We start from the raw sequence: 17,204 nt of genomic DNA on the forward strand, positions 1-17,204 counted from the left end.
AAGATGATTCAGGAAAATCCGCGTGATTGGCACAATCTTCTATCAGAAACTTTATGGGCTTATCGGACCTCCAAACGCTCGGCTACAGGGACAACTCCCTTTGCTCTAACTTATGGACATGATGCAATTTTACCGATGGAAATGACAGTCAGATCATTGAGAGTCGCAGTGCAAAATAATCTCACAGCCGACGAATATAGTCAGGCAATGTTGCAAGAACTAGAAGATCTTGACCAGGCGCGGATGGATGCACATGATCGTCTTCAAACTCAAAAGAAGGCAGTCGCTCGTGCTTACAATAAAAAGACCAGATACAAGAGTTTTGAGGAAGGCGAGTTGGTTTGGAAAGCAGTGTTACCCATCGGCACGAAGGATCCCAGATTTGGAAAATGGTCACCAAATTGGGAGGGTCCGTTTATTATTGACAAAGTTCTTGGAAAAGGAGCATATCATTTGAGAGATAAAGATGGCGAACGACACGCAATGCCCATTAATGGCCAATACCTAAAGAAATATTATCCCACAATGTGGGAAGCGCGAGCTGCTGAATAATGGTGTAACCAAAAGATGGCCACTAGTTTATACTGTATATATGTTTAGGCCATCTTGATTCTGGCCAATGCAATTAAGCCGAAAAGATTATTTTTATCAGATTTCCAGTTTGTTTGCTTGACCATTATACTTCACTTGTATTTACTACTACAAGATATTATCTATCCATGACCCAACGATGTTTATGATAATCTACCGGCAAGCAAATAATTAATTAAGTTTTTCATCGGCCCATAACTTTCAAATGTTTACAAAAACCGGCCAATGGCCGACAAAAAAGCCACATACATCAATCATCATTACTCGGCTAATAAAGCTTTAAGAGCTCCCAAGGTACAACTAGTATCCTGAAGGTCACTCTCAAGTTGTATACACCTAGGCTCAGAAGTTTTCAAATCGGCCTCTATCTTCTTCAGTTGTCCTTGGCTTTGGAAACACTGCTTACTCCTTTGAAGGAGCTTTTCCCCCACTTCTTGTCTCTCTTGTTTCAAGGATGCCAATTGTCTTTCCAACTCATTTATCTTGCCTTCAAGAGACTCCACAACCCGTTTTTGTTCCATACACCACCCAAACTCGGGAACCAAGGCTTTCTTCATTTGCTCACAAGCCAAGATTTGTTGTCTCCTTTTTTCTATTTCTTGGTATGAACCAGCTACACGGGATATTTGTTGGGTCAACACTTCTAGCTTCTCACCAATGAGAGCTACCTTGGGAGGGGCAAAGTATTTGGCTCCAAGTAACAAATCCATGGCCACTTTCACTTTTGATAGTTGGCTTGTTTCCACAAATTCTTTTAATGGTTGCGCTAACGCTTCCTTTACCACCTTTAGAGCCCCATCAACTTCCTCCCTTGATGTCAAGTGTGCGGTTGGTAACTGCGAAATGGCCGAGCAGCATTCTGGTTGGATTAGAGCATCGGCCGAAAATGCCCTCATGAAAGCCTGAAGTTCGGCTTCAAACCCTTGATTACCTTCCTACAATGTCAGCCACTAAGAATCAATTCTTTAGCATAATAGAAGGGAAGTAATCACAAACATGTTTGGTGGTGCAAACTTACTAGTTCATTAGCCAACACCAGGTGTTGCTCACTAAGCGACGAGGAGGGAATACTGGCTTGCGTTGAAGTTTGGGTGAGCACAAGTGTTTCTTCCATATTCATTGTCACAACTTCGCTTTCAGCCATTCTTTCAAGAGAAATTATCTCTCCCACAGGTTCATCACTACTTGGTTGGCCATCTTTATCAATGGTTAGTTCCACGGATTCCTCTATTTCACTAGGAATGGCATTTTGTACGTTGGCCTTCTGCAAATTCATCATATAAAGTATGTCATATTTATGCTCAAGTTAATAGCCAATTTTTCACTCTGGTGCTATGTCATACCTTGAATGTCTCTAGGCAACTTCGTTTGGCCACGCACAATCGTTCTTCGCTCTCAGAAGATTGCTCATCTTGTGTTGCCGGTCGTTTCGCTGGAGGAGATTGAGACGTTGAAGACAAAGTGGCACCATCTGTTATTCAAAGGAGACAAAACAGAAATGCCATTAGCCATCGGCCATAATTCCTTACATAATGGCCGACTGCAATTCAAATTGATTTCGGCTTACCTTTGGCCGCCTCAGTGGCCGCACTATGGTTGGCCTTTCTCTTTGTGCTCCCTTTAGCACACTTCTTCAAAGATTCTTGGCCACCTACAATCAACAAACCCCAAGTTAGTGAACAAACTAACAACATGTGCATAAATGAAAGTACACTTGGGGGGGCAACAACTTACTTATAGTTGGGATTGCTCTAGCAACCTTGCTTGTTATTTTACCACGCCTTACAGCTTTCGGCTTCTCTTGTGCCCATGGATTTCCTGCAAAAGCCGATCGCCTAGCCGACACCAACCCATCTTTAAAGCGGCTACCTACTCGTTTCGCCCACCACTCTCTGAACTGGGAGGAACTCTTGCTAGTTGCTACTCTTGTCTTCATGGGAAAGCTCATGTTGTACACAAACGCCTTGTTATTCTGCTCAATGTCGTCCTTGTTGGAGAAAACGGCTCGCAATGAACTATATCGGTTTGACGATTCTGGCACCGGAGCCGGTATAGCTTGATAATATCCCAACTGACGACTGAAGTAGGATGGTGAATATAACTCCACTCCACACTTGAGTGTTTTACCAGACAAGGCACCCCAGAAGAGATCCCTCATACCTATTGCACTCTTCCAAGCTGAACACGCAGTCTCCCACCTCGTCTCACTTTCTGAGGTGTGTTGGCTGATATCCATTGCAAGGTAGGATGGATACTTCCTACTAAAACAAACGGCAAACTGTTCTGCAGAAAACTCTGGACACTTGAACAACACCTCAAAACACTCTTCTGCCGAATGAGGAAGTAAATCAAGAGGAGCCAATTGTTGTCCAAGAGTGGTGTCTACGGCCAATGCTAAACCCGGCTGTCTGAAAGTGGGAAAGTAAGTGTGCAGCCACAACTGAAAAATCCACAATGGCCCAGACCAATTTGGATTCAGTCCTTCGGTCACACAATGGTGAAGACATCTGTATAAGTGGGCAAGCACAAATGGACCAAGAGCTAATGGCTGATCGCTCTCTTATACTTCTTTACTTGCTAATGCTTCAGCCAACTTGTAGTACTCCACATTCACTTTTTTAGAAGTTGTGCACACTAAGTACTTACATATCCAAAAGGCAAGAAATGCAGCATGCTCTACATGAGTTACTTCCATTGTCTCCTGCTGGTTTTCCTCTTTCTCTTCTGGACTGCCAATACTATCAAGTGATTTATTTCCCAAGCCGCTGTTAAACACCTCAATCCATGTATTATAATTGGCAACGGCTGGTCTGCCCTTACTTCGATCTCTTAGGTCACCACCAAGATCAATGTCAAACTTTCCTTCTGCAAATACAATGTCCACCACTTGCCCATGTGGCGGCAGGCCTATAATGGCCGCTATATCAATCAAGGTCGGACTAAGTGCACCAAACTGAAGCTCCAGAGAGTTTGTTTGTGAACTCCAAAAACACATAGCGGCAGCCAGCAAGGAGCGGTCACAAGGAATAGTAATGGTGGACAGCTTGATGGCGTCATAGATCCCAAGTCGTTTCCATATTTCCCCAAATCGCTTCTCGACTCGTTCTACCCATGGAATCCAGTTGGCCGTTTCACCAGGCCATTTCCCTGGTTTTGTTCCCCATGCTCCCCATGCTTTTCCTTCACTGAAATAGCTAGAATCATCCACTTCATGCTGGCTCAAAATTTTTTCCACATCAGCCGGTATATCACTTTGGAAACTTGGGCCAAGTTGACGTACCCCACCTTCATTCTGGACTCGTTGTGTTATTCTATTCATGAAGGCCGAGGCATTCTTTTCAGTGGCTTGACTTAGTGCTTCCGCCAATGCAAATGAGCGTTTGGTGATACTTTTTTGCTTGCCTTCATAATTATCTTCTCCGGTCCCTTTCGAAGCCATTGCTTGGACAACCAAGTCCTACATGATATAGAGCATAATTGGTTAGCACACCATGTTTCTCAGCGTAAACCAAGTTTCTAGTTATTCGGTGCTATTCACCGAAAACCACGAAACTTGGGGGGGCAAAAGCATATTACATGCATATGAGCCAAGACATTCTCGATATATATATATATATATATATATATATATATATATATATATATGGCCAATTGCACATGGGAAAGAAAATTTGTATGTGACTAATTGCATTAAAGCAAGTCTGGGCAAACTTAGATAATGCTATGTTCACAAATTGGCATTAATTATACTTCATAGGTTCATGATAATTATGAAGTTGTGTCTAACTACATTATTTGACTATGGGTCATTAAAAATGAAAGTCAAAAGTCATCTTTGATGAATAAAAAAAAAAAAGGGAACTTGTCAACAATTGCTGCACATGATTGACACCCTAATATAATTGCACATGGTTGATTAACGGCCATGTTATACCTGTGGGTTTCTTGGGGCCTCATATAATTGCTGCACATATTATAATTGTAATTACAATTAATTGATACCCATTGCAGCCAAAAAAAAAAAAAAAAAAAATGGTTGATGGCTGCACAACACACGAAGTGGTATTTGTAGTGGATATGAGGCCACAATTATCAATTAATGCTATTCATTAATTAATGCTATTCATGATTGATGGCTGCAGGCCTTTGAAAAAGAAACAGGTCAGAAAACAAAATAATAAAAAAATGGTGTTTGGTTAATTGCATCAAGTTAAAGCCTGGGAATTTGAAAGAACTGCAGTACACATTAATTGCATGGTACTCAAAAACTGCAGCATTGAAAGAACCACACGGCCACATCGGCCTGGCAACATGAACCACATCGGCCTGGGATTTTGAAAGAACTGCAGCATTCCAGTTTTCAAAAAAAAAAAAAAAAAAAAAAAAAATACAAACATCGGCCGATGAAGAGCAATTACAAGCAGAGGACAAGTTTTATGGGTAGCTCAAAGACGTCCCCATCGAGTGCTTAATTGCAGTCAGTTTAGTTCATGGCATATACTGTAGATTTCTGGGAAAATAAGAACACAAGTGCAGAATGCTATAATTGCACAACTAACTACCCCAAAATACGAAATTGCATTTCAAAAGCAAGAGCTATACCTGCAATTCAAGGTTACCCAGTCATTATACAGCTCCGTTAGAGTGGAATTTGTTCAAATTCGAGATACCCAGCCTTGATTTCAACTTTAGAACAATGGAATAGATGACTATAAGATGCCGAGTTCAAGATCTGCAGAAGAGATATTCATCAGATTTGGCAAATCTGAGTTTTCTGGTTCTCCATGTCAAGTAAAAAGTTCAAGATCGTACCTTTCGTGTAATGATGATAGCTGATTTCATCACCTACTCCTTCCATGCCTAGTTCACTTGTTGAAAATTTGATAGATTTGAAGATGGGTCTGTGGGAGCTTGAAGACCACCCACAGCAAAGCTTGGTTTGTGTTTTTTTGTCAAAGAGAGAAGGAAGAGTTAACATGTGGTCGTGAGGAGCTGAAATGATAAGAAGGGAAAGAATAATAAAAGGGAAAAGTGAAAATCACAAATGGGTCGACCCGTAGAAAAATGGGTGCACAGCCAACCCGAAAGAAGAGAAAGAAAGACGAAGGGAGTTGGCTGCCAAGTTTTCATTGCGTTGGCTGACTATTCTTTCATTTGGCTGCCACTTTCTTTTGAGTTGTCTACCAACTTTCATTTTCATTTGGCTGCCACTTTCTTTTGAGTTGTCTACCAACTTTCATTTTGAGTTAGCTGACTTGAATTTCCTCATGCATTTGGCCAACTTAAATATATTGTGTGTTGGCTGACCCTCTCTCTCTGTTGGCCAACTTAAATTTTTCATGTGTTGGCTTACCCTCCCTCATTTTGGCCAACTTGAAAATAGTCTCCCTTGATGGCTTACTCTCTTGTGTTGGCCAAACTTAGATTTTCTTGCTTATTGGCAAACTTGAAACTTTTTCATGTGTTGGCCAACATGAGCTACACCTTGGCTTTCTTGTAATGTCTTCACTTGAGTTGGCCAATTCTTGGCATTTTTTTCATCAGTTGGCTCCCACTAGCCACTCATTTAATGGCCAACTAGAGTTTTACTATCGGCTACTCGAATAGGATCTTTATGGAGTTCTTTATTGGCCTTTGCTAGCCATTTTGCTTACTCTGTTGTACTTAGCCAATTTGAGATTTTTTCATGTGTTGGCCAGCAAGAGCAACAAATTGGTTTTCTTGTGATATTTTTTTGTTTGTTGGCTAATACTTAGCATTTTTCACTTGTTGGCTTCCATGATTCACTCTCACTTGTTGGCCAACTCTAGTTCTATCAATCGGCTAAACTCGAGTAAATTAATTGTTGGCATTCGTTAGCCGATTTGCCTACTCGCTCTTCTGTTGGCCGATTTGAAAATTAATAGTCATTGACTTCCATGTATCTATTAAATTGTTGGCCACCAAAAGTTATATTCCCGTGTTATCCTACTTAACTTGGTTTGGCTTACTAGCGAGCAGCTCCCTTCCCTATTCAAATATCATTTTCTCAAGTTGTCTGCTTACTTACGTACTAGAGCATAGGTATAGCGGCCAACTTATCAGCTTGGATATCGGCCATTAAATTTGGTTCGCCAAATTAGCCGATTTTCTGAAATCTCATTCGGCCAATACATTTGGTTTGTTAAATTATTGAGAGAGAGCGTAACGCTTAAGTTGATGTCCTGAAACCTCATTTGATGAAGGAAGTATGTTCCAGCCGTCAGGGAGGTCATGAAGAATGTATATACCTACGTTTTCAGAAGTCGATTTGGGGGCCAAGTTGACTCAAATTTCTCAACCACTCGGCGAATGTCGCCGACGCTTAAGAAACTTGGGGGGGCAATGTTTGTACCCACATTTGCATGGCCACTGGGTCATAACTAATGTGCATAGTCATTTCTGATTACAATAAGCCGCTCTACAAGTAATTTGGGCCGGTAGCTAGAATTGTTGGCCGATGAATAAGTGGACACTTCAGTTAGTCCAAGATGAGTCAGACGAAGCTAGGTTATTGGTTATCGGCCGGCTCGTAGTCATTGGTTTATTGTCTAAAAGCCCATTGGCCAATACTCTAATTGGTTTCCAATCCGAACTCAACTTAGAAGGTTAATGGCCGATTGTCAGAGAGGCCAATAAACGATAAAGATGAAATTTGATCAAGTAGTATTTCAGTCGACTTGAAATTCATGTCAGCCGATAAGGAGAATTCAATCCAAGATAGCCTACTTCAAGATTAATTGCAGCCGTTGATGACGTCCATCAAAGCCAATCCGGATAGAGTCCAGCGTCAAGTCAGCCGACGATAAGTATTGAAGTCGAATCAAGATAGAGTCACTGAGGCAAGAAGAGGCCGAATTCCACTCAACTTCAAAGAGTCAAGAGATCAGTTCAAGTCATAAAGCAGCCGATATAAATAGAAGCATCGACAGAAGACAAACAGACACAACTCCAGAAACTCAAGCCATCAAGCTTTCTTATTTCGTTTTACCTTTTGCTTAGGTAGAATTTCCGTCTGTTACTTTAGTTTATTTGCTCTGCTAGTTACAATCTCAGTTACTTTATCTTTCTTGTAGCCTAGTATCGATTTTGAATTGTTCTCTTTGTTTTCCTTCAAACAACAGTTAATAATTTGCAGCCATTCTAGTTTTCAGTTTCGTTGCTATTATCTTTTATTTGCTCCTTATTGTCTTTATGCTTTACTTGTTTAATCGTGTTATTCATAGTATCTATTAATCTTATATTTACTCATACTCCCACAACCACACCTAACTCACCCGACCTTCAGCCATCAAGTCCTTAATCTAGAGGCATCGAACCGCAGCCGAGAATAAGTTCCTTCCTCGGCTAACGATTGCTTGATAAGTCAGATCTACATCCACTACACCTACAGTTGCACACTTGGCCTTCTGGCCGTGTGCTGGCACGCTCCGCATCTATTCATCAAGAAGGACATTTGTTCCTTGATCCCTCGGCTGTATAGGCCGAGGTGATTTTCAGAGGCAACATGACCTCTCATCAAGGCCTACGTATAGATTCTCTTAATTATGTTCCCAAGTTCATCATGGACATCTGTTTTGTTCTAGGTAATTTTGACCTTGTTTCATTTGTTCTCTTAGCTACTTGCATGGACTTTTCTAGAAGGTTCTTTGTTTGTTTGGTTTTACATTTGTTCTTGTATCTTTGTTTGGGGTTGACTTTAACTGCGTCCTGCATCCCGCTTGTATTTTTTTTCTATTAATAAAATTTTGAGAAAGGGCGATGAGCTAGTCCTCCTCTCGTTTCTCTAAAAAAAAATAAAGGGTTATTATCACAAATGATACCTTAACTATACCTCAATCTTATCAATGGTACCTGAACTTCAATTTTGATCATAATCAGTACCCGAACTTTTCGATTTCATTTTAAATGGTACCCAGAGCCACCTCCGGTCACTATTCCGACTAAAAACTGCATGGGAGGCAATCATAGTGATGATTTTTGATGATTTCAAGAGTTGCAATCATATATAGTGATGATTTTTTTGTAATAGACTTGCCTTGAATTTGTTTTTTTTTTTTAGATTTGACTTTTTTGACCGGAATAGTGACCGAAGGTGGCCTTAGGTACCATTTAAAATGAAATCGAGAAGTTCGGGTACTGGTTGTGATCAAAATTGAAGTTCAGGTACCATCAATAAAATAGAAGATAAGTTCAGATACCATTTGTGATAATAATCCAAAAATAAATTCCCCAGTACCCAATACTGAATACTATTTCTCAGAACAACTACTCCCCCTTCTATTGGTCAAAGAAGCCTATATTATAACTGCTAGTGCCATTGAAATCTTAATAAACATTGACGCGCATAGCCGCCTAAATCGGGCATCATCCAGTCAAAACCTTCAAAGCCATCTCAATCTCCACCCAAACGTAATGTGTCACGACACTCATGACATCATTGTCAAACATGGAGACCCAAAACCCGATTACCCCCATGTCCCCATCAAACACCCAATCCTGAATCCTTCCCCATATTCAAAGGGTCTGATCGTCATTCCACCGTGCATTACTTGCCTCACTTGGTTTCCACCTCACGTCCCTTTGGATTTGGCTGCGCAGCTCAGCTATACGTACTAGTATATAAGTATTTACTTCTTAACGACTTTGTGTCACACGTTGATATCCAAAGCTCAATAATTTTCCACAAGACAAAGTTCAAAGTTCAAGGCAAAGAGTATGGAGGGTTTGATTCCTTATCTTCTCCACGCCATCAAGAAGCAAAGGCCTCAGCACAAGTTTAGGTCATTTTCCGGGACCGGGAGCAACTCCAACCGGAGCTACCATCTCCTCACTACCAGTGGCAATGACTCCTTAGAGGGTTCATCTCATTGCCGGACGCGATCCGAGTTCCCAGCTCCGGCCACTGCTGACTTGTTCGAGCAGCGATCGGAGCTTCATTTTGCTTATTCCCGGAGCTACAAGGAAGAAAGTGGTGCTTCTGCAGCTGCGGCTTCCTTGCCTGGAGGATCAAAGAAGGATTTCTATCCTTACCAAGCAGCTAGTACGTAGGAAGTACATGCAAGTGAATTATGAGATCCCAAAATTTCATTGATTTTTTTGTGTTTTGGTTTTAGGCAGGAAGAATGGGTTCAAAGGTGGAGCTTCATCATGATCAATGATGGGGTTGCCACTAGAAGTTCATTTCTTGTCGAAGATGTATTGTAGCATATGATCTGTTTTTGTTTTGTAATGTCGGTGGATTCGAACCTTTGAACGTAATTAAACAATAAAAATCAATTGTAGATTATGATCTGGATTGTCTCTACTGTCTGATTCTTGAAATTTATACAATTTTATGGGAGGATTACACTGATCTAATTAAGTATGTTAAGTCATAATAAATGTGTGCGCAAACAAAATGATAGAAGGGATTTTGTTCAGGGTCCATGAACTTTTACGATCTTCATAACTAGAAAGGAAGGATTACTTATTCTCCAAAAAAGAAAGGAAGGATTACTTAAGTAACAGGTATCACAATGATGTTTTGTTATGTGTAATTCTAGTATTCCACCGACTTTAATTGTGATAATTTTGTTAAAAAAAGAATTAGGCTCCTGTTCAAGGAAAACCTAATTTGTGTTTAGCCCAAACTCTAGATTACTTGACCTAGTGGTAATATGATTTAATTAGAAGGATCTAGAATCCTAATCAATGTAGAATTACTTTCCTTGTATGATTGAGATTCTATGCATTGTAATCCTCTATATAAAGAGGCCCCTATTATCAATGAGAATACACAGCAAATTCCTCTCAAATTCAGTTTCCCTACAACACGTTATCAGCACGAGACTCTAACCCTGAAACCCTAATTCGTAGCCCTCAAGATCCTGCAACCACCGCCCCACATATCGAAGCCCCTGCGCGCATCTGCCGAAGCCCCTGCAAGCATCTGCCGAGCCCTGCCGAGTTCCTGCGCGCATCTGCCGAAGCCCCTGCGCGCATCTGCCGAAGCCCCTGCAAGCATCTGCCGAGCCCTGCAGAGTGCCTGCGCGCATCTGCCGAAGCCCCTGCAAGCACCTGCCGACACCTGCCGGACCCCTGCGCAGCACCTGCCGACAGGCCCTGCACAGGCCCTGCAGCAGCCCTGCACGAGCCCTGCAACAGCCCCGCACACCTCCGCAGCAGCCCTGCACCAACCTGCCTAGCTCCGGCCACCACCTCCGGCCACCAGTTTCCGGCCACTTTTCCGGCGACCTCCGGCCACCAGTTTCCGGCCACTTTTCCGGCGACCTCCGACGACCATTTTTCCTGCCACCATCAAAGGACTTTTCCGGTCAAAATTTCCGGCTATTCTTCAAGGTAAACTTTTCTAAAAGTTCCCGTTTTTGAAGTTTTTCATTATTTTCTTCTTTTCTCGGGGACTTCCAACATCCCTTCTTCTACCCCCCTTTTCTTCTTCATAGGGGAGACCAATAGCCGAACTGTGGGGGTTCGTGCTCACTCCAAGCTTGGAGCTTGTAGAGACCTCCAAACTTAGAGTTTGTTGAGAAGAAAACGATCGACCACATACATCGTCGTTTCGATCTAATCCAAAACCCCTCTTGGAATCGGATTTTCTTGGAAGCGACTACGCTCAGAAAAATCCCTAATTTCTTGGAAGCGACTACGCTCAGAAATTATATAGTTTTTCGTGGTAGCCTTATTCGCTCCGAAACTAACCCTATTTTCTTGTTGTTTTTTCAGGATGAATAACCTGAACAAGTTGAGCTTCGCTCCACTAGAGACAACAGGCGCAGGATACCACAAGTGGGTCCGTGATGTGCGCCAGCATCTTAAGGCTGATGGGATCCTAAGTACGATCCAAGAGCCAAGTCAGGACGTACGTACTCCTCAACAAGCTGCTGCTTTTGAAGCAAATAGAGCTACGAGAGAGGCGAATGAAGCTAAAGCCATCATTCTCATGACAAGGCACATGAATGACGCGCTCCAAAATGAGTACCTCAATGAGGAAGACCCAAGAAAACTATGGGTGGAACTCGAGCAGCGTTTTGGCAACGTCCGTGATTCCCTGCTTCCAGACTTAGAAGTGAGATGGCATAGCCTCCGCTTCTGTGATTTCAAGTCTGTACTTGACTACAATTCAGAAGCACTTCGTATCAAGTCTATGATGGAATTCTGTGGGCAGAACATCACTGATACGATGTTGATCGAGAAGACTCTCTCCACCTTCCCCGTCTCTGCATTGATGATAGCCAAAAACTATCGAATTGATGTCAATGCTAGACGCATCACAAGATTTCATGAGCTAATTGGCGCCATGAACGTAGCTGAAAAGCACGACAACATACTTGTGAAGAACTATAACTCTAGACCCGTGGGAACCAAGTCAATTCCGGAGTCTAATTACAGTCGCGCCCCCAAGGGAGGACGCAAGGAGCGAAACCCTAAGAGTAGGGATAATTCTGGACGTTCTGGTCCATATTCTCGCCCTAAAGAGGAAGGAAATCGCCAAGATAGGCGTACACGGAACCGTGGAGGTAAACGTGTAAAGAGAGAGAGAGGCCAAGCCTCCGGTTATGGTGGTAACGCCACCAAAGGCAATAACCGTCTACAAAACCCCCCCAGAGCGCCTCGATCAAGGGAATCTGACCATAAAGATGCTTGTCTCAGATGTGGATTAAGTGGACATTGGGCAAAGAAGTGTACTGCATCCCAGAATGTTGCAAACGCATACAAGATGTATCGTGAAGCAAGGGAGGCACATTACATGGAACAAGAAGGTCAAGATGGAGATCTCGATCTAAGGGTGGAAGACTACAAGGATCAAGACCCAGAAACTGGCGATTTTGATTAAGTCTTTCTATTTCCAAGAGATGTAGGCAATTGCCATATTATTTTTGTAGTAGATGCCAATGCTATTAGTCTTTTTTCAAAGTAGGCGTATACAATGTAAGTGTGATGTCTAGGAAAGTTTTGAGATCAGTGGTACTTAAGTGAGCCTCGCTCCACCGACATCTCTCTACTCAACTGGTCACATTTACATTGGAATTACCGAAAGGAGTTAGACGACTACCATTGTTTTGCATTAACTAGTTTATTGGATTAGATTTCATTTGGTTAAAGAAACGATGATGTAATTCCGTTTGGCTTATTAATAAAAGTTGAGTTCTTTTCTTTATGACTCCTTTTAATTACGAGCTTTTCTTTTAGGAATGGATGAACTTCAATGTCTTGCGGATAGTGCGACTACGCACACCATTCTACGACATAGGCAATTATTCTTGGAGATGTTGCCTACATATTCATCTGTGACTACGATGGCTGGGCCATCAAGTTTAGTTCAAGGACATGGAATGGCCCAATTCCTTTTGCCCAATGGCACCTTGATTAAAGTCACTGAAGCTCTCTACGCTCCTAAGGCGAATCAAACCTTATTAAGCTTTAAAGATATTAGAGCCAACGGATTCCATGCTGAAACGCATAGTGAGAACGGAATAGAATTCCTTTGCATTACCTCTAATGATTGCGGAAGAAAGCGCATCTTAGAGAAGCTTATGTGTCAATCTAGTGGACTTTATGTCACTACAATTCGACCTATTGAATCCAATAATGTCATAAGAGAAGATCTCTTGGATTCAGACACATATTGGTTTTGGCATGACCGACTAGGACACCCTGGTCGTGATATGATGCTCCGTATACTAAAGACTTCACACGGACATCCATTCTTTAGAGTGAGAAGAAGCAAGAATCGAAAATTGATTCCAGGACTTAGCAAGACCGCGACAATTGCAGCATCTGGAGCTGCAGCCGTCTTGGGGCGCCATAGGGCCGCCCAAGTCCCATGTGGTGACGCCATTAATGGCGCCAACCATGAGCATAACGCCATGGTTGTTCCTCCTAATGGCCATGACGCCACACACACCAATTTCCATGGCTCTAACGCCATAATGGGAGATGTAATCACACACTTTGCTTCTAATAGCGCTACAGACGCTCAGGCCCAACCAAAATCCTCATTGGTTGCTTCTAAGGCCTCTCGCTCTTTCTGCAAAGCCTGTTCCTTCGGGAAATTAGGACCGAGACCGTCCTACGCAAAGGATCCCAAAATACTCATTCCGTTCTTACAGAGGATCCAAGGGGATATCTGTGGACCAATTCAACCACCATGCGGACCTTTTAAATACTTTATGGTATTGGTTGATGCATCGACACGCTGGTCACATGTCGCACTACTGTCCACTCGAAATGCTGCTTATGCTAAACTCCTCGCCCAGATTATCCGTCTATGGGCTCACTACCCTGACCATCCTATTAAGTCAATTCGACTTGATAATGCTGGGGAGTTTACATCGAAAACATTCGATGACTATTGCATGTCACTGGGGATTGATGTAGAGCATCCAGTTCCCCATGTTCATACCCAAAACGGTCTCGCAGAAGCCGCTATCAAACGACTACAGATGATAGCACGGACATTGGTTATGCGCACCAATCTCCCTGTTTCTGCTTGGGGATATGCAATATTGCATGCAGCGACGCTAATTCGTCTACGACCCACTGCCACTCAATCTTACTCTGCGTTACAGCTAGTGACTGGGTACGAGCCTGATATCTCGCACTTACGCATTTTTGGGTGTGCCATTTATGTGCCCATTACGCCGCCACAGCGTACTAAGATGGGTCCACAACGACGAATGGTCATTTATGTTGGATATGAATCTCCAACGATCGTCCGCTACCTTGAACCCTTGACAGGCGATCTCTTTACCGCTAGATTTGCGGATTGTCACTTTGATGAGACAGTCTTCCCGTCGTTAGGGGGAGATAAGAACACAGATGTTCAACAGGAACGACAGGAATTGTCGTGGTCTGTCCCCACTATGTCTCATCTCGATCCCCGTACCGCACAGTCCGAACTTGAAGTGCGAAGAATAATCGAGCTCCAGAACGTAGCAGACACTCTGCCTGATGCGTTTTCTGATGTTGCCAAAGTGACGAGATCACACATACCTGCTGCAAACGTGCCTGCAAGGATCGATGTCTCAAATACTGGACATCACGTCACTCCTGTCACACCAGGAAATGGCGCCATTGCCCAACATGGCAATGATGTGGCATCTATGGCCGCAGGTCCCGCAAGAAAGCGCGGTAGACCAATTGGTTCGAAGGATACTCGCCCTAGGAAGAAGGCGAATGAGACACAAACAAATCCTCTGATCATCGATACTCAAAATCCGTCCCATGAGAATGTTTCGGATTATGGTTATGTCCATGAGACATCATTGGGGGACGCCTCAATGTCAAAACCTATCCCTGAGAACGTAGAGATCTCTGTTAATTACACTAGTGTACATGGGACGTGGGAAAGAAACTCCATCATCATTGATGATGTATTCGCGTATTCAGTGGCGCGTGAGATTATTGAGACCGATGACATCGAACCACGCTCCGTTGATGAATGCCAACGTAGAGCCGATTGGCCAAAGTGGAAAGATGCGATCCAGGCAGAACTTGATTCTCTAGCGAAAAGAAAGGTATTCGGACCAGTTATGCCAATACCGCCCAACACCAAACCAGTTGGTCACAAATGGGTATTCGTTAGAAAGCGTAATGAGAAAAACGAGATTGTAAGGTACAAAGCTCGCCTTGTGGCGCAAGGTTTCTCACAACGCCCTGGAATCGACTACGAGGAGACCTATTCTCCCGTAATGGACGTCATAACGTTCCGCTACCTTGTCAGTTTGGTAGTTTCCGAAAAACTGAACATGCAGCTTATGGATGTGGTTACTGCGTATCTATATGGGGATCTAGATACAGAGATATACATGAAGATTCCAGACGGAATTCAGTTACCCAAATCAAGTGGCTCTAAACCACGGAGCGCGTTTGCAATTAGATTGAAACGCTCACTATATGGATTGAAACAATCCGGACGGATGTGGTATAACCGTCTAAGTGACTACTTGATTGGAAAGGGATATGTCAACAATGAACTATGCCCATGTGTGTTCATAAAAGGGACAAGTTCCGGATTTGCAATAGTAGCGGTTTATGTCGATGACATGAACATAATTGGCACCCTTAAAGAGTTAAGGAAAACCGCTGAACACTTGAAATCCGAGTTTGAGATGAAAGATCTTGGGAAAACACGGTTTTGCCTCGGTTTAGAACTTGAGCACCGTAGAGATGGTATCTTGATTCATCAATCAGCTTATACCCAAAAGATGCTTAGGCGTTTCAACACTGATAAGATTAAGCCTTCAAGCACCCCAATGGTCGTCCGTAGTCTTGATCCAAAGAAAGATCAATTTCGTCCAAAAGATGACGATGAAGAAGTGCTAGAGGCAGAAGTGCCCTACCTAAGTGCAATAGGCGCATTATTGTACTTAGCACAATGCACAAGACCGGATATCTCATTCGCTGTGAACTTGCTAGCTAGATATAGCTCTGCGCCTACACGACGCCATTGGACTGGTGTTAAAGATATCTTTCGATACCTAAGTGGTACGATCGATATGGGCTTGTTCTATCCCTTCAGAGAGAAGATGGATTCGGACTCATCAAGTGCCAGGGACGCCACACATGGTGGACTGCGTTCCCTCTCCCCATCCCAAAACGATATAAGTGTCTTGGAAGGTTTTGCTGATGCTGGGTACCTCTCTGACCCACACAAAGGTCGCTCCCAAACTGGTTATGTTTTCACCATGGGAAAAACCGCGATATCTTGGAGGTCTACAAAGCAGACCTTAGTCGCCACCTCTTCGAATCATGTAGAGATTATTGCTCTTCACGAAGCAGTTCGTGAATGTATATGGCTTCGATCCATAGTTACGCATATTCGAAGTAATTGTGGTTTGAAGTCTACCACAGATGAGCCAACGAGCATTTATGAGGATAATGCTGCTTGCATTGAACAAATGAAGCAAGGCTACATCAAAGGCGACAACACCAAGCATATATCGCCTAAATTCTTCTACAATCAGCAACAACAGAAGCTCCTCAAGATCAAAGTGAACCAGGTTCGATCTGAGGACAATGAGGCAGACTTGTTTACTAAGTCATTGCCCAAATCCACGTTCGAGAAACATGTGGCAAGAATTGGCTTGCGGAAGTTATCTGAACTCCCATGATCGTAGTCATCAGGGGGAGGCGCAGACATCAGGGGGAGATGTCTACATGTTCGTCTCGAATCGTGAAGGGTGTGTTGTGCTCTTTTTCCCCTTCGACCGAGGTTATTTTTGTCCCACTGGGTTTTTGTTACTCGGCAAGGTTTTTAATGAGGCAACGAGAGAAGCACCGCGTTTGGGCAACACAAGGGGGAGTGTTCAAGGAAAACCTAATTTGTGTTTAGCCCAAACTCTAGGTTACTTGACCTAGTGGTAATAGGATTTAATTAGAAGGATCTAGAATCCTAATCAATGTAGAATTACTTTCCTTGTATGATTGAGATTCTATGCATTGTAATCCTCTATATAAAGAGGCCCCTATTATCAATGAGAATACACAGCAAATTCCTCTCAAATTCAGTTTCCCTACAACAGCTCCCTATTTATTTGTTTGTGGGATGGCCAATCAAATCTGATCATTTGAATATGATCTAAATTCGATGA

General features: G+C 42.9%; 1 protein-coding gene across 2 annotated transcripts; it reads right to left on the minus strand.

The window, feature by feature from the left end:
• Positions 1–733: 733 nt before the first annotated feature.
• On the minus strand, positions 734–5,596 carry LOC112170161. 2 transcript variants are annotated; one of them, XM_024307342.2, is made up of 7 exons: positions 5,404–5,593; positions 5,194–5,323; positions 2,326–4,048; positions 2,159–2,242; positions 1,935–2,062; positions 1,610–1,855; positions 734–1,526 (listed from the first exon to the last, which is right to left on the minus strand). In XM_024307342.2, exons 3-7 carry the CDS (start codon positions 2,825–2,827, stop codon positions 852–854), a joined length of 1,635 nt encoding a protein of 544 aa, XP_024163110.1. In that variant the 5' UTR covers positions 2,828–4,048; positions 5,194–5,323; positions 5,404–5,593; the 3' UTR covers positions 734–851. The 2 variants fall into 2 exon arrangements, with proteins under 2 accessions (XP_024163110.1, XP_040363514.1); XM_040507580.1 differs by having other exon boundaries at positions 1,400–1,541; positions 5,404–5,596.
• Between the last annotated feature and the right edge of the window lie 11,608 nt (positions 5,597–17,204).

This window comes from Rosa chinensis, chromosome 6 (genome assembly GCF_002994745.2).
Source record: "Rosa chinensis cultivar Old Blush chromosome 6, RchiOBHm-V2, whole genome shotgun sequence".
Lineage (NCBI taxonomy): Eukaryota > Viridiplantae > Streptophyta > Magnoliopsida > Rosales > Rosaceae > Rosa > Rosa chinensis.

Bases quoted from the DNA above. Each gene is read 5' to 3' on its own strand.
- LOC112170161 (XM_024307342.2), bottom strand. From the start codon at position 2,827: ATGGATATCAGCCAACACACCTCAGAAAGTGAGACGAGGTGGGAGACT. The intron at 2,243-2,325 runs GTAAGTTGTTGC...TGTTGATTGTAG, and splicing joins TAGAGCAATCCCAACTATAA to GTGGCCAAGAATCTTTGAAG. The intron at 1,527-1,609 runs GTAAGTTTGCAC...CTGACATTGTAG, and splicing joins TGGTGTTGGCTAATGAACTA to GAAGGTAATCAAGGGTTTGA.